Genomic DNA, 18,645 nt, shown 5'->3' with positions numbered 1-18,645 from the left:
ACGAGCCGAGTGGCGTCGCATGTAAACGTGGATGTTCGTCTTTCATTGTACATACGTACGTATATCCGTCACTTTTTAAATGCAAGTTATGTATGTAGCAGTAAAATTGATAAAATACCGAACCATTCATAGTAACCTTCTCAGATTGTGGAATCGCGTACTGACTTTAAATAATAATTATACACTCAATGTGTTAACTCTTCAATGATTGCATTCTAAATTAGTTTCATCAGAAAGAAGTATAATTTTTGTGCCTTTTCATTAGTTTTCTTATCGAAAAAAGCAAGTGTCTTTAATGATCGAATCAATAATAAAAGCTTGCGTATAACTTTTTGAAACATGCAACTATTTGAAATTAAGAAATCAGTAATCAAATCTTATTACTACGTGTATTTACAAAACTGTAACAAAGATTTGATGAAACATAAAACAACTTAGTTACAATTTCTACGATCCGATTGCCAGCTACCTGTGAATACTATAATGGATTTTAAATTACGTCAATTTAGTTTCGTTAACTGTAAACAATACTTCCGTATTTTCTTAATTTCACCCACATAATTTACGTAACATAAGATGGCAATAATGAAATGAATTACCCATCTTGTCATGTAATGTATCCATCATTTTAGAATTTGTAAGTTTTACGGTTATTTTTAAAAATAATTTACTGCTACCATGAAGGCACATTGAAGAGTCAAGTAAATAAGTTCGATCAGATATGCTTGTGTTAGCTACTTCAAGATGCTTCGTTAGCTGCATTACATGGCGAACAAGGACGGTAACGTTGTGCTAATATTTTGTTAAAGCACAATACACGTACTATCTTAACAAGGAACATGAAGAAGTTAAATACTAGAGTGTATTTAAATATTCGAACGTTGGTTCGCATACAAACCCTCATTAAATCTATTTTAATCGCAAGTAAATTAGTTACAATATATTTAGTCTATATTTTCAAACCAAAGATATCGGACAAATTATGCTTCAATTGTAAATTTAATATTACCCTTATATAGATTAACATTGCCTCCTAAACTTTATCTTCGTCTCTTTAACTTCTTACATTGCTTTCTATCATAATTTTGAAACAGTTTTTACGTTGCCAAATTTGATTACTAATATACTGAATCTTGTGTGCATGAATTTAAAATATCACGTACACTAAGGGAATGTTCTAGGGGTTATAGTGCTCATTATAGCTTATACAAACTCGAATTTTAAATTCTAATATTTCCAAAAAGACTGGTTGTATCCATTTTTTCTTATATCAAAATAACGGAAAATATAATTGAACCTGTAAAAAGATATTTATTCTCATTTTAAAATTTTTCGTATATACTATAAAATATAACAAAATACTATAAAAATATAACAAAACAGAACGTATAGAAAACAAAATCAAAAATCACATATCAGCTTGATTTATGAAGCTTTCCGTAATTAGCTTCGTTACGACACTTTTTTATCCGGCGTCGCACTAATCCGAAGCGTTCACAGGTTAGTCACATGCCGAACATAATCGTCATATATTGATTGAGCTGTTTATTTTGAAAATAGCCTAAGCATATTTTTCAAAAACATCGAATTAGCTATTGTAATATTTACATTTCTACGTTGTATATAGTTTCATCTCGACGAAACCTCTAAAACGTAATAATCTTTAGAAAAACAATAACATTAAACTACCATGTTACCAGATACTAATATTTTGAAATTTATTGAAACGCAAAATTTGTAAACATCTGGATTTTAAAATAAATGGATTTAGGCTACTATCACAATAAACGGCTTGATTATGGTACTTCAAACCGTTTCTAAATTGCACAGAATCCAAATAAAATGGTTTATAAAATTGACAAACTGTAGTAATAACCGAAAAAGGTTCGTGCGGGTTTTTTTGTTAGTAACTATAATTTACAAATTGATTATCGTTTTGATATTATCAATTATAATATGACGCTTTTATTTGAAAGCTTGATATTTTCAGTCGGTATAGTTGTTCTACGGTTATCAATTGTTTCGTCATTTTGTTGTTTTGTAAATAGTACATATGGTTATTAAATACTTGAAAATTTGAGTTTTAATATTTATGAATCAAAACTTGGAAATATAGCCGTGAATGCAGCATGATCCATTTACAGTGTTTGCGGAAAAGGAGGATTATTATATTAATTGAAAAATTACACAGAAATAGGTTAAAAAATTCGAAAATATGAGAAGAATCATTGGGTGGTAAGTTTCGTCTGGAATGTTCATTTATCATGTATGATCAAAAACTAGTTGAATGTACGAGTTTTAAATGGAACACAATATTTTATTTTTGTAAATGAATTGTGCATTTGGAGGTCTATTCATTGGTCTGTAATATTTGGTCTTTGAAAATCCTTCAGAATCATTTAATGTTGCTCATATAAATAATGAGCAACAAACTAGATAAACAAACTACACAACGTTTGCGAACTTTCTTCGATGAAGTCGTTTCAATAAGGGTTGGAAATTGCTGTGCGTTAAATCTTCGTAGTAATGATGGACATGGTGTAAATGTTCTTTCTGTGTGGTGTCTTTATTTTTGGTATTTACTGTCCAACTTTGGTTCACTGCTGTCGGAAACAGAACTGTTCACTTTTTCTATTTTTTTATGTTATTTTACCCTAAAACTGTTTCCGATCGCTACTTTTCATTGACTGTCCGTATATGTATATGTAGTCAGGCATATGTAGGTCCGTATATGTAGTCAGGCAAAATGTGTGTACACATGTATGTGCTTATGATGCAAACGGGTTACACGCCCCAAAATTCCATCTTCCTTCAGTATTATATCGTTTGAACTATGTAAACATCGTATAAACTCACACTAAACAAGATAAATTTTCGATAAATGAACTTGAAGTATCCAAAGTATTTAGGTTAATGAATTGGCTTTGAAAGAAACAATTTTCTTACATAAAAAATATACAGATCCATTAGAAAAAACCAAAGTAACATTAAAATTTCTGCAAAAATTTATGATGATTACAAGATACCCTGTATATTTATCCTTGCCGTTACCAGGACACGCTGTCCACTAAAAGAAACTGATGAGACACAAGTTTTCAAAGCAATGGTATAGTTTATAAAATCGGTAGTTAGCTATCACTAACTGAATACTATCAATTTCTAGGGGAATAGTTGTTGAGTCCTGGGCATAGGGCCCCAAGGACGATCTTCAAACAATGAAGACAATTTATAGTTTATGATGCTAGTAATGGTAAAAGGCTATTTTTGAGGAACCGAACCATCAAGTAATTTCAATATTTCGCGCGACGCATGGTAATCGGTTTACAATCTCTCGTTCTCGTTCTCAATAGCGAACGCTGGTATCATAAAACTCGGGGATTTCCAAAGGGGTCCGCGGACAGCGCAACCATTTTTACGGTTCATTCAGACCTGGAGGAAATCCCTGTCAAACGTTGCGAAACCACCCCCTACCACAGAGTTTCTTCCGATCCCCACTTTAGACATTTTTCCACTTCCACCAAATTCCTCCTGCGACCGAGCTTTCGTAAAAGCTCGTACGACATCAAAATATTAGAATCAATTAGACTGCAGAATCAAGTAGACCATAGAATCAAATAGAATACAGAATCGAATAGAGTAGAATTCTAAACCTGAGAGCAAAGTGTATTATAGTAGGCTAAATAATAAAAGTGAGTGAAATTCCAAGTCAACATTTTATACAGTCCACACCTATAGCGTCATACTTCGTCGCTATTACTGATCGACGCCGTGACGCCCCAACAATAGTAATTAAAATGTCAATAGGAGAAACTCAGATTGGAAAGGCTAAGTGTTCATTCGCTGAACAGGCCTCCCTATATAATATTTCAGCAACGGTGTACCCATTTCGCGTTGACGCGAGTGCAATCCGACTGACCGCGATTGTTTTTGCGAGCAGCGGAGTCGTCCAAGGATTTTGCGTGGCTTTACATTTCAGCGTTCGCGGACGCCAAGGAAGTCGGTCGTCTCGGAGAACCAGCGAGTGGAAACATTTAAACGAGCCGCATCTCGACAATAGATATGGCGGGCCAGCAACATGGCTTACTGTAGGATTATACCAACGGGGTTTTGATCCGGGCAAACCGACTAGCATTAATACAATTAGCGGGGCTTTCCTAAGTACCGTAACGTGCTGTGGAGAGTCGGCCTCTGCCTCTTGGACTTGGCCCAAATATTCGCGATTCCGGGGCCAAGCCACCACGAGAGGCGACCTGTCCACGAATTCTATTACGGAGTCGCTGTATTGTTCCGATATGACCCATTGTGCCTCAAATATTTCGTGACGTCAGTCGGTCAATGATCAGAAATTGGGGAGAAACGAAGAAAGAACTGGAATAATATAAAGGGGGTTGAGAAAAAATGAAAGGTAAAGTGGCAGCCTGTGTTCCAAAAGGGATAAAGAAATGAAAAGAGAGTGCAAATCGATTGAGAAATTCAAGAGTATCATTGGGTGATTCATGTTTGGTGTGAACGAGTTGAGATATTCCTGTTGAAACTGCAGGTATTCATTGATTTACAACATGTTTCATCGTGTGAAATGTAATAAAAAGAATATATTTGAACTTGTTGCTTTTGCATTATTTTGAATAGGCTACATAAAACGAACCTTAACACTAGAACTACCAAGGGGGGTCAAAATGACTTGTTTGACATTTTTTAAAATTATAACTCATTTCAGTTGCATTTTGTTTCAGAAAATATTGCACGACTTTTTCTAAGATATACAAATAATTAATTCTGTAAAACTGTTATGTTTTTTTTTATCATTTTGTTGTAAATTTGTATGCAGTATACCTACATAAACCGAGATGAGTCATTTTGTCCCCCCCTCCCACGGAACATAGGTATTCGGTACTGTTCTGTTGTATCGTGGAAATAATTGTGACACGTTACTTGTGACACGATCTTTAGTCGTAAAATAAAATATTTCAAACTCAAAGATATATCAACAACCAAAAAATGTTTTTCCTATGACTTACACTGTTTGACTTGGTCATTACTTGCAGTATTTATTGCAAACAAGTTTCCTCAGATTACTTTCAGTCGATTATTTTATGCATAAGTATTTTATAAATTTTTGCTATTCTATTACTATTACTATTCAGATTATATTCAATGTTTGTCCATAAAAATAAAAAATATATAAAAACTAAAAATTGTTGTCTTTTCTTAAATGTCTTGCTAATTTAACCCTTTGCACTCGAAGCCATTTCAACTGGAAATCTGAAGTAATTTCTCTGGCATATAGAATTTCCATATTATATAAAAAAAAGTATATTTTATGTATTTGTAATTGATTCTTGTCATTCGTCATAACGTAACATAACCTTAACAATTTTTTAAATGTAACCTTTGTTAGTATAGAGATTATTTTGCAACGTGATAGAACAATTTTATGGTGCCTCACAGTCACCACTCGAGTGCAAAGGGTTAAGAAACAAGTCATTTTAACCCCTCCGGTAGAAGTAGGTATACCTCAATCGTCGGTACTTCTAGTGTTAATGCCCTAATGCCTCGTTACTATATTTCTTTGTCTTGTTTATTATTGATAATTGTTTAGAGCGTGCGTGATCCCGCTTGAAGGATCACTGGTTTAGAGCTAAGTTGATTTGTTGCTGGTTCGATGAACACGCTCTGCTATTGAATTTATTTGCTTTAATTTAACAAATAATTAACACTTATTTAAAACAGTAGTTATTTAAACGGTATACCGAGACCGTCACAATGGCCGTAGAAAGTTATAAATTGAAGGCCGTCACAAATGGCCGTAAAAAGGTTTTGAGAGTCTGTTCGAGTCCCTGCTACTCTTCGTTCCTGAGCGTCGCCGGGTATCTCTCTGGTATCTGTCGTGTTTCCTTTTTGACTCTGGTTTTGACTCTGTCGTCTTCGTGGCTATTCGCCTTCCACGAAGAGTCCTATCCCTACCTTTTCGTACGAGGCGAACACCTATCAGCCAATAGGAAATTTGTTGCAGAGGACCAAGTACCGCCCTTCGGAATGTTGTCTCCAAAGGTCGATCGCTTGGGTTTTCCTCAAATTCGCAAGCTGCACAGGGTTGCTTCTACGTACGTTAATTTCCACGGTACACGGAGTTTATGATACGTCAAATGGCTATTGAGCACCAGGAGAAAGTCCAAGAGCAAGTCCTCTTGCAGCTCCAAAAGAGCCAGAAAGTCACGTACGCATCATAAACCCAATCGTTATAGAATCCTTAACAATAATAGGGAAAAATGTCAGGAAAAGAATAGGTAATTAGGTTTTAGGGAATAAATATTAGAATACACAAAATTAGATCCAGCGTCGCACTCTTTAACATTTCAAGGTCATTAACGTTTTTTTAAATAGATTTGCTTAACTTCAATATCATCAAGTAATAGTTACAGCTCTTAATACTTAGTAGTCGAAGTACGATTATACTGTATACAATTTATAATCGTACAGAACGAAATTAAATCGCATAATATAAAAGAGCATGCAACACGCTGAAAAATGGTAGAGAATGTAGTGATCCTATTATAACCTCGTCACGTAAATTTATAACCGTAACATACATTTTTTAAAATAGAAATACCCTTCGTGTTTACAAAATCCCAAGACCACAATTTATTCTCAGAAAAGCCAATATTGAATAAAATATTGAATAGCATCAAAGTATTGTTATATTGATATCATCAAGCAATGATTATATTTACAAATTAGATTCTTTCTGAAGGGCATGATGTAATGTAGGGTTTTTCCAAGCATGAGAGGCAGAATAATTGCGAGTGAGTGTCGAGAGACTGAGTTTATCGCTTAGTCCTCAAAGTCCTACGTGACCGAAAGACAGGGCATGAGTGAGTTAAAGGAAAATAAAGAAAGAAAGAGGGAGAATGAGTAAGAATGAGACAGCGACAGAGACATAGACAGAGGATGGTAAGATAATGTAGGGAAGAGAAAGAAGTAATGAAGGAAAAGGCTGGTAAGGTTGGAAGAGACGAAGGGAAAGATCAGGGCATTCGAAGGAAAACCGTCACGCAGCAATCTCGAGCGTCGTCGTCGTCGTTACCGATGTTATTGTTATTGTTATTTTTATTATTATTGTTGCAATTCATAAGGAATTGCTGTGTAATATCATTAATAAACTTTTGCTGTTATTATTATTCATGTTCGTGTTGTTTCGTGTCACCACGGAGTCACTTGAGATCTTCTAACAATAATTCCTACAGTAAAATTATCTTTGTAATCTACTTGTCATCTCTAAGCAGCTCATCGAAGCAGAAACTGATGAATTATTATATTTTTGTGACTGTAACGACTCGACATTAATAAATATTGTTCTGCGGAGAGTTATGTTGTCGAGTGGACTATCGTCGACCCCCCCCCCCCCCACCCGCCCCCGGGCCCCGTCACCTGAAACTTCTAGAAGGATTTCATTGATGACAAGACACCAATACCTTTGGCACCTAGATGCCCATTCGTTTACAGTTTAGAGCAGACTCGATCAGCTTCAAAGGCAATTCCAGCGCAGCCCGATTGGCCGACACCCTCAGGTTAGAAAGCATCAAACGACCCTGTGGATGGCCGGTCAACTCGGTCACGTTTCAAATCTACACGTTCCTGGACAAAGTGAACAATAGCTGTATAGAATCCCTAGGCGACTTCGTGAGAGTGGTCGAAATCGATTTCGCGTCGAGACTTTCGATCTAAATACTGCCGCGGCTACTTCTTGTTTACGCAAGGCCATGATTGATGCCCTCGTAAGTTCGTTGCTCCGTATCGGAGTTGTTGACTTTTTATAAATGAACGTGAAAGTATTTGCCAACGGTATGCCCCGCTAACAGAGGGACTAATGTATCTCTATTATCGATTAATTCTTTTTGGGAAATGATTCTTGAGACTTGAGAATCATCTATTAACTACTGATAAACTTCCACGGATATCAGCTTTTAAAGATTTTAAAAATATATGTTTTCAAGATCTAGATCATGTACTAAAGTCTTGAATACTGGGAGAAAGAGCATTGATATTCTCTTACTCGAATAATTGTATTATTGTTTGAATTTGATGATGTCATCCTCGGAAGGTTGGGAAAGAATTTTATTAGGTTTAATTAGGTTTATTAGGTATATACAATATAATACTGCATATCTTTTTCATAAGCTGTTTATTTAATTAAAATATGCTCCATTTGCTTCAACACACTTTTTCCATCGAGACTTTAATGCATAGATGCCTGTCTTAAAGAAATTCTAATCTTTAAAATAAATAAAATCTGATGTGGAATTATTCAGATTTTCTTCATTTCCATACTGTTTAGCCTGAAAAAACTGTTCTAAATCTTTAAATAAGTGAAAGTTGGTCAGTGAAAGATCCGAATAAGCTGGATGTTTGTAATTTCGCAATCGTTTTGTACGACGTATAGTTTTCAATTTTTCATGCATTTCGTCAATGTATTGGCAGTAGTTTTCGGCTGTCATTGTCTCTTCAGGTCGAAGGAATGAGTAGTGAATTACTGCAGTAGATTCGACCAAACTGTTATTAACATTTTCCGTGGATGAAGCGATGACCTCGGAGTATGAGCACAGGCCTCATTCCTTTCAAGTCATCGAGCACTCCTTTTCTTATTGTCGTAATGAGCCCATTTTTCATAACAAGTAATAATACGATCGAAAAATAGTTCTCGATGAAATCGGGTTAGCAATGATGAGCATACGCTCAACTGTTCCAGCTTATTTCGCTCGGTTAGTTCGTGCGATATCCACTTGTTCATTTTTTCATCTTGCCAATTTCAGAATAGTGCCGCAATATTGTTGTATGGTTAACTTCCATTCTGGTAGCAACTGCTCTTGTAGATGCGGTAGCACATACGTTTTGGATATTCCAATCGATTAATTCGTAAAGAAAAATCACTCGATCGAAATTTTTCAAACCGACGCTGCACTTTACGATCGTTAACAGTATCTTCTCCAAACGCCTGGTTTACATTGCGGGTTAAAATTACAAGAATATCGCTTGAACTCACATTCTTACGAAATTCAAAATAAATAACAAAATGGAACACTTTTGACAAAATATTCTGCGTTGAAATGTGACTCTGGTAATGGACAATGCGACTATAAACGAGGTTATGGCAAAAACAAAAGCATAATAACAATTGAAAGACAAACGTTTACGTGCAAAGGAAATCCGACATATCAATGCCTCAACGTAATATCTTTTTTATTCGAAAAAATTGTAATGAAAATAGATAAAACTTTATGGGACATTTTCACCAAGTAGAAGCTTATAATAATTATACAGATTAATATGGATATTATTTTTAATAACAAAAATTAAGTGAATCCAAATTTTATTCGTGCCTCAGTAGATGTTTCTTATTGAATAGTAAAAGGATAAGTAACTAAATTTTGTAAATTTTCATGGAATTTATCCTCATTTTTTATGTTTAATGTTGTGCAAGATCTTGTAAGTTTATGCTTTACTAGCATTAGATCTAGCAAATTAGCAAAACTGATTGGTTTCTGATTACTTCTATTACAATCCTTGTTATGGTAAAGATGTTTTTGGGAGAAATTTTTAGATAAAGTTTTTCTTTAGACTCGAGCAAATATTATAATATAAATTGTATGAAGTTTAATTAAAATCAAACTTGTCATTATTATATAGCAATATTCATTGGTTGCGATGATCTAATATTAATAGATCTAATATAAATTCAATATTTCAATATTCTAAAAAGTCAAACTCAGAAAGATTGCCTCCTGAAAGTCTATGTACAAGATGTACAAAAATTATACGTCATCATATTGGTGTTGTTTTGAAAATTAAGATCAAAAGGTCAACATCTCTTTTATTGGTACGTTTTATTAGTATTCGTTGAGAGGAACAAAAATCTAAGAGGAGCCATGGGTCTCAAGTAAACCCTTTACATAAAAAACAATGTAAACAAGATACATGAAAAATATGTAGGGCATGCCTAAAATCGTGGCACAACAGGACGAAAAGTGATTCTACATGGAAAAATAAGTCGAAAAAATGAATAACAGTTTTTCATTGAAAGTTCCGTTTTTCAGAAAAATTAAATTGAAAAAATAATACTATTGAATAGGAATGAAGTGGCGCATCTGGCCATGACATATTAATTCTACTTCCCGTCATACCACACGTTACACGAACTTGACGCATCTCCCAACTCCGTTATCCCGAAAACAAAGCTACCATTTTTTGACTTATTTTTTATGTAGAATCACTACGCAGCTGGTTGTACAATGATTTTGGATGTTATGGTCAGGAAATGTAATTTTTACACACTTTGTAAATGATAATATATAGCAATAAATATCACGCAGAAATATAAAGTGTAGTGTCATACGTAATACTATGTAATAATATATAGTAATATATCGCAACAATATGTAACAATATACAATACTGTATATGGTAGTCCATTTAAACGTTACCACGTAAATATCTTCTTCAATGGTGACGTTAGAAATAATTGTCCGATATGGAAATTGATTGGTATCAAGATATACCAAATGCAAAATGTAATATGATACTATGATACTATGATAATAATACTATGCAAAATGTAATTCCGTTTCAAGTTATTTTTTTCAGTTTTTAAATTCATCGATGTAGATTTGCATATAAATACATATGTTTTCACACAATAATACATCTAATGATATGTGTAGTGACCATCGATTTCGATGAAACTACCGACGAATGGTAGTGAAAACTTTCAAAAACTAGACATCTTCGAGTGTGCTGCAGCTGCATACCATTCCAACTCAGTTTATTAGCATCCCTAATTAACCTTGTCATACCTGTGTAATTCGAAAACGTTTTAAGTAACCATTCTGACACCACGTGCATCAAAGAAAAACCCATCGGCCAAGCGTCTTGCGAGGGAGGCCCTTTTTCCATGGTGAAGATGGGTCGAGAAAAATACCTGCTCGTTCTCCAAGGGCTTCGCCAATAGAACGCGTGCATTTTCTGCCAAAACAGGCAATTTTGTTTCATTGGTCGAAATCGACGCCGCGACCGGAAATTCTCGTCCATCATGCCAGACGAGGATGTTAGGGTAGTTATTTTGACTCAAACAGTAATTTTCCGCGAGGTGACTTTCCACTTGAAGACACGGAAAACTTCCAGACAGACATTCATCAGCCACCGAACAGAACACATATGTACAACACATCATACATTTCAAGTTCTGGCACACATAATAAACAGTAAATACAAACACTCAGTCAGTTTGTTTTAGTTCCAACTATCCCAATAACGTTAATTCTTTGTTTGGAAAGCGAATTGTACGCGATATCAATACAATCGCCAACGTATTCGCAACATTTTGGTCCTTTGGGTCGAACACAGTCACCATAATAGACAGTGTCTGTTCCGTCCACATTTGATGGATACACCTAGCGTCGGTGGGCCCTCTCCCTCTCTCCTTACCTTTCCCTTAAGGTCCTAAAGAAACGCCTTTTGGATTAGCACAGGGCGAGGGTGAGGCCAATCAGATTGACTCAAATTTAACTGGAAATTTGAGTCCAACCTAACCGAGTCGAAGTGCGCGGCGACGCATTAAGATTTGGCAGTATCACTTTAGAACTCCGCAATATCACCAAGAACTTTGTTGAAACACATTCATTCACAACTGTACTTGTTAAAACTAGCGAATAAATAGTTTTCCGTCCCGAAGACGAAAACACCTGAAGTTTCTGCCGATGGGGTTTATGATACGGACGCGAGGAAGGTTATTTTTGAGAAGAAGGCTTTTTCTACATCTGTCAACCAGAAGCATGTTAATTTCATTATCGCCTTCCTCAATAACCATTACGTGTCATAAAGTTAAATATTTCTAAGAGATCTGCCTAATTGCATTTTCGAAGCCCACAGCTGGGACGTGCTATAAACCCGGTAATCCGAAGGGTCACCCGAACCGAGTACGCGACGATACCGCTACCGTCATAGGCTGACCTGGACGATTGAGTATGAAGATAACCCCAATTTAACACTTTTGAATTCCAGAGAAGTTACCCATTTTTGTGCTAGAAGTGGAACATTCAGTGTTATAGATTTAACATCATTATGCAGCCCAAATTTAGCCCATCACATCAAATAGCAAGTCATGGATGACTTACATGATAGTGACCATTTTCCTATTCAAATAACATATGACGATAACATTTTAAAATCCGACCCCCAAATAGAACAAGACTGAATCGTAAGAAAATTGATTGGCAAAAATATAAAGTTATAATAGACCATGACATTTGCCAAAATGGAGACTATTACGGAAATTGAACCATCTTCTATCAATGAAGCAGTCAGAAAATTCGAAACAATCTTAAACACCGCAGCAAAAGAAGCCTCTAAGATAAATGATTCTAAATTCACCAGAAAACGCACTACACTGTAATGGAATAACGATTGTAACTCAGCACTCAAAGAAAGCCATCACGCTTTCAACCGCATGAAGAAAAATCCATCCAACGAAAACTTAATCGAATTTAAGAAGCTCCGAGCCAAGTTTCGTAGAACGATCAAGGAGAGCAAGAGAAAATCATGGAAAACATTTGTCTCATCAATAACAAGCAAAACACCAACAAAGGTCCTATGGCAAAAAATTAAAAGAATTAACGGAGGCATTCAGACCAATGGAATACAACTTTTAGAACTAAATGAAAACACAGTGGTAACTAATGACAATGATATTGTCAACTCTCTTGCTGAAAAATTCAAACTAAACTCAAGCGATTGCAATTACTTTCCTGAATTCCAGCCCATATCAACTCTCAAGAAATTTCGTTCACAGAAACATTAACTAAACTAGAGGAGTCCAATATAGATCCAATATTGAACTCAATCATAACCGAAGATGAACTAAATAAAACTGAAATAAAAATTGAGACAGCTATATCGTATTTGCCCAACGAGCGGTATTTTATTTGCAGCTAAAGAAATGTCGCTTGACCAAAGAAGGAGATTATTATGCGTCTCATATGCCTTGAAAATATCCTCTACACCTAATAACCCCACCTTTAATTACATCTTCAAAAACAAGTTTAATAACTTATATTTCAATAAAACTTATCTACCAATCCCTCGTTATATTAAAATCAATGAATTCCTATCCTCTTCTGCATTAGAAAATATCCCAATCATGGAGCGCAAACAGGAAACAATAGCCCCTTGGACCATCTTAACACCCCAAATTGATATAGATTTAGTCGAATCTGCAAAGGATACAAGAAGTAGTCAAGAACACATCATCAAATTTTTAAAACTCAATAACAATAAATATCTCCATCATAATAAACTGTACACAGACGCCTCAAAATCAGATCATGGAGTAGGTTACGCCATCGCCATGGAAACGAGACATTTAAACATTGACTTCCTAACCAAGCATCTATATTCTCTGCTGAAGCCTACGCAATATACGACGCCCTAAAACCAATCCAGGCTAAGAACTCCTAAAATTATGTTATTTACTCCGGTTCTATGAGCGTCATCCAAGCATTACTTAAACCCATTGAAAAAGAAAAAAGCGAACTAATTAAAAACATTCTAATGCTATACACTGATCTCATCAAGCTAAACAAAAATACAACTATAGCACCTTTCCACCAAGGAATAAGTGGGAACGGAAAAGTAGACTCCAGTTCTAAGGAAGCAACAACTCTCCCGCTAAACAAAGTGAACCTCCCTATCCTCCATATGGAACTCATTAACCACTTCAAGAATATCGTTAGAATGCAATGGAATCAGACCTGGATCACCTCTGAAAGAACAAAAATCCACAATGTGGTTAAAGACTTCATGCAAGATATTCCTACCAATGATCTGAACAGGAAGAAGAGGATAATAATGTCTCGCCTGAGGACCGGTCACACCAGAATTACACATGAACATTTACTGAAAAAAAAACAGAACCACCAACCTGCAACACCTGGCGTACTCAAATCACTGTTTACCACCTCCTATATGATTGCAGAAGATTTGAAGCCTATAGAAGGAAGTATAAAATTAACCCCCACACGGCACTGACCTCGGAGAAAAACCTCAAAAAATACCTTGGAATATTTATTTGACACCAATCTCACCATCAAAATCTAATTCATTAATGAATCCCGTCGCTAATGACCCTGATATCGATGCGACGTTAAAACCTTACTAAACCTAAAAAAGCATTCGTACTTAACAGTTCTTTATTACAGATCACTAAGACGAGTCAGATTCGTCAAAGTACAACAAGGGGTTAAAAATAGTAGAATGGGAAGACCGTTCCCCTTTCAGAAGAAACAATAGTAAAAGAATTTGTAAACGATCGCGAAATCTCTCAAGTTTGTGCTACGCAATTTCTTTTGTTCCTCCAGAGGGTTGATTGTGTTTATTGAACTCTGGAACGCGATGCCTGGTACACCGTGGATGTTATATCCGCAATAGTGTATCCTATTTGCGGTCGATACGATAAGAAGCGCCCAGAGTCGCGTGTCGTACGTGCACGTCTTCCAAAGACGAGGAACAGACGTGTTCCGATAAAGCAACGAGATTAGTATCTTCGCTGTAGCAGGGGCGAAATGTTACTTATTTCGTGGCCCACATGCTGCACCGATTCCGAACGTACCAGATTCAATAGCGACCGCGTCGTCGCGTTTCCGGCACGTACGAACCTGAGCATTGTTGATCAGTCGTTGTTCCTGATACACGACAGATACCATGAACAAAGTAAAATCGATTTCTATTCCATACTGAAATTTCATTCCAGATGCGAAAAGTACGATAACAAATTAACTGACGGCCTGCGAATATAACTTACGACTTCTACCACGAGGAAGGAACAGGTATCAGGTCGCGCACTGATGAATGGACACATTTTCTGCTGCGTCTGGTTAAGTAAATGTTCGTATTAATATCTATATTTCTAATCGAGTTTGAAGAAATAGAAATCAAGAAGATTCATGTTTCTTGTTACGGGTTTTTGATTACGTATTGTGATTTACCGGCAGTGGCTAATTAAATTAACAATATATTTAATAACTAATTAAATAACAATCCTTGAATTTTGTTTAATTCTATCAATGTTTGAACGGGGATTTAGTTGCTTTAAACTCTTGTTATTTTTTATGAAATATTAGTGCTTAGAAATGACAAGATTATATTCAGCGATACAACCATTTTTCGTACAGAAGCTCTAATAATTTGATCATCTGCTGTACAAAATATCAGCTATATGTTACTAATATTTATTTTAAATTGATCAATTCTTTTATTAGTAAAAACAAATAAACGACTGTGCAAATTTATACGAATATTTCTGTTTCATTCAATTTTCTATTGCACGCGTTTGCAACAAGAAGGAGATTTTTAAAGAAATACTATATATTATTGTTTTATATAGTGAAATTAAGAAAATTTAAAGAAATTAATCAACACACTCGGCACTCGGCACTGGTAAAAAATTAAATTGACATATTGCGAGCATTCAACATTTCTGTCATTAATATATCGTGTATGAATTTGCCCGTGAACATAAGCGTAAATGGAAAATCATATTAATATTCTAAATATTTTCTCCTTAAAGAACGGGTATTTACACGTTTTAATATTTGCCCGTTATTTTATGTGCATTTGAAATTTATTATATAAATATTGTTTCGAGTGTTCCGCAGAATATTCCAAGCTTCATTTTGAGCTATATCATTTATGAGACATATGGCTAACCTTCATGGCAGATTATCATTAATAAAAAAAGAAGGATGGATTATATAACATTATACTGGAGTAAACTGCATTCAATGAGGAAGAGCAGCGTTGGTGAATCTTGTGTTAGATGATCCTTCGCTAAATGTGGAACATGCAATTATGCAGCACTGCAGAAAGTATACATGCTTTTCGGTGTAGTGGAAGAATTGAAGAGATCTTTATGTCTCATTATAAATGTACGTGTGCGCCATTACACATATGTGTTCATAACCAAGAAACTACAGTCTTGGAGATAAACCTTCTCCAGAGAAAATTGAGTAGTCAGTAGTGAAGACATTTTCTGAAGTACTATCACATAATGCTCGACATTAAGTGTACATCCCCGGAAATAAGTATCCGGGCACTAATAGTACTGCACCCGGAATTTATTCTTTACATGATCATCTTCGATTTACTTTAAACAGAACTCACCGCTTTCCAAATCAAACTCTTACAAAATCAATCTCTGGCAATTTAAGTTTACTTTTGGGACAGTTTCCGAATGTAATAAAAAGATTCTCTAGAACAAGTTAGAACTGTCTTTAGAACCATTAACACCTTCGTGATAAAAAGCACTTTGGAACAAGTTACAACATCATAAGAAATGAGCAAACAGCACATTGTAACAAGTTAGAACTATTTTAAAATGCTCGTCGAGAAAGGTCTCATGAGAGAAACTTCAAAAATAGTAAAAAATCTTTTTGGAACACGATAGAACTATCTTGGAAAGTTTTTCGGAAAAGTTCTCGTGAGAGAAACGTAAGGAATAGTCCAAAACTTTCTTCGAACAAGATCGATAAATTTTCGCACGTAGATTGAGAAATATTCCACGCAGATACTCAGCACAAATATATATTTAATAAGAAATAATATTCAGTACTTGCTACAATATCGATAAACCTTCCTAATATCATCACACCACATGAACTCTGATCTCGCGAGAAAGTTCTTGAAAAAGGTCAACTTTGTAGATATAGAAACTATTCAAGGACATCGCTTTTTAATTTCAAGTTCTTGTATTTTATCAGCCTTTTTTTGACTGTTATATCATTATTTTCCCAATGTAACAAAGAATTATGCCGTCTATCAATGAAACTATTGTTATTATTAACATTTTTCGATCCGAGTTTTCCACTATTTGCAAAGTGCCCGAATACTTATAACCGGGAGTAATATAATATAACATAATAATATTAAATAGTACAGTAGAACATAATAATATCAAAATATAGTATTACAAATTCATTGCTTGAATTTTGAAAGAAATTTTATTTGATAGATTAAAACGAAAATCTAGTAATCTAATAGTAAATTGAGATGAAATCAGATAAATTAATTGTTAACGAAGACCGCTAAAATGCACTGAAACGTATAACATAAATTTGTTCGATTGACGAAGTTCATACTTACTAAGGCGAGATAGCTTGTAGGCATCCGCGGTATTAATTACGTCTACGAAAGCCTGTAACTCAAACTTCCGAGTGCTGTTTTGGTTGTGGTTCAACATCGCATATTTGAAGGCTGACTGAACTTCGTCCGTGCCCTGCTCGAAAATTGCACCTGAAATCAGAAATGAAGAACGTTCAAATTCGATCTAAGAAAAACGATCTTCTGAGTACAATGTAACAGTAGAGTACTATGCTGAGCAGAGAACAATAACGAACAAAACAAAAAACAGGACACGTACATTTTACACATTGTCGTATACTTTTTAGATTCCATATCTTAATTTTAAATAAAACAACTCGCAATTGTTGCTTCTCATTTTCAAGAACCGACGATTTTTTAACGTATGTTCATACTGGCAACTGCTAATAAAGTGATATTACCGTAATCAGAACTAAGAAAAGATTGAAGTATCCGTTCACCATATTATTTGACCAATTTATTTGAGTAAAGAGGTAGAATAATTTATGACGAATGAAGAATAATTGTTATTCCAATGAAATATTTGATTTAAAATAATTATCTCGAATAATTATTTTGGATGAATATTTATTTAAAAGAATTTGAATGATGCCCAACTTTATAAAGAATAAAAATTGTCTCGTATCATTGGTAATATTATTCGGGAGGTGTTAGTGTTAATCAGCGTGTCTGTGAAAGAAATTATAATCAGTGGTTAATAGCGAAGGGAAGGCGTGATCTGCTGGTTTCCAAGAATTCTTTGGACCCGTAGGAAATATGATTATTGCATATGTGGACCGAGAAATTGGGTGTAATAATCTGACGTATGATCGCATAGTGCTCCGTTTGCCAGTGACCCTCATGTGGCAGAGTGGTACGAGCCAATGTCTGTTCTGCCACTGTCGGCACACGATCCTCGTGTAATTACGTCGATCCATTCCCTGTTAATAGTCAGTAATACGTGCCGATATTAATGCTACCGTCTATCCAATAGTTTACCCTAAACTATCCGCATTGACGATATTCCGCTTAATTTCTCATTCTAATATTGTCCAATGCCTCAAATGATCCACCGCTATCTCAACTTCTACGATTCATGATCAGACTTGATGAGCTTGAATCCGGACTTGTAGCCTTCTACCATCATTGAATTAGTTGTTCCATAGGCAAATTCAAAATATTCGTAATTAAAGGAAGAATTTCAAATCATATCATGATTCTTTTTCAATTGAATTATCCAGTACAGTAATAATTATTTACATTGGAACTAACATTCAAACAAAATAAACAGCTTCACAATATTACTTTTAAACTTATTGGAATTACGAAAACTATCTCTAACGATTTAATAAACATTTTGAATCAAGTACACATTGTAATAAATAAACTGCATATTTTTATGTAAAATATAAGTGACGCACATCGATTGCAAAATATACGAATCAAGTATAGTTTCTTTCGTAT

The 18,645-nt window shown here is 35.0% G+C and overlaps 1 protein-coding gene across 1 annotated transcript in view; it reads right to left on the bottom strand.

The window, feature by feature from the left end:
- The window catches only part of LOC144467599 (facilitated trehalose transporter Tret1), a 145,364-nt gene extending 127,892 nt beyond the window's left edge, over positions 1-17,472 (bottom strand). Inside the window, 2 exon segments of the mRNA XM_078176476.1 lie at positions 17,185-17,334; positions 17,469-17,472. Of these exon segments, the coding sequence (XP_078032602.1) occupies positions 17,185-17,334; positions 17,469-17,472 (154 nt within the window).
- Positions 17,473-18,645: the final 1,173 nt, after the last annotated feature.

Source organism: Augochlora pura, chromosome 3 (genome assembly GCF_028453695.1).
Source record: "Augochlora pura isolate Apur16 chromosome 3, APUR_v2.2.1, whole genome shotgun sequence".
Lineage (NCBI taxonomy): Eukaryota > Metazoa > Arthropoda > Insecta > Hymenoptera > Halictidae > Augochlora > Augochlora pura.
This window is presented reverse-complemented; position numbering and strand designations above follow the sequence as displayed.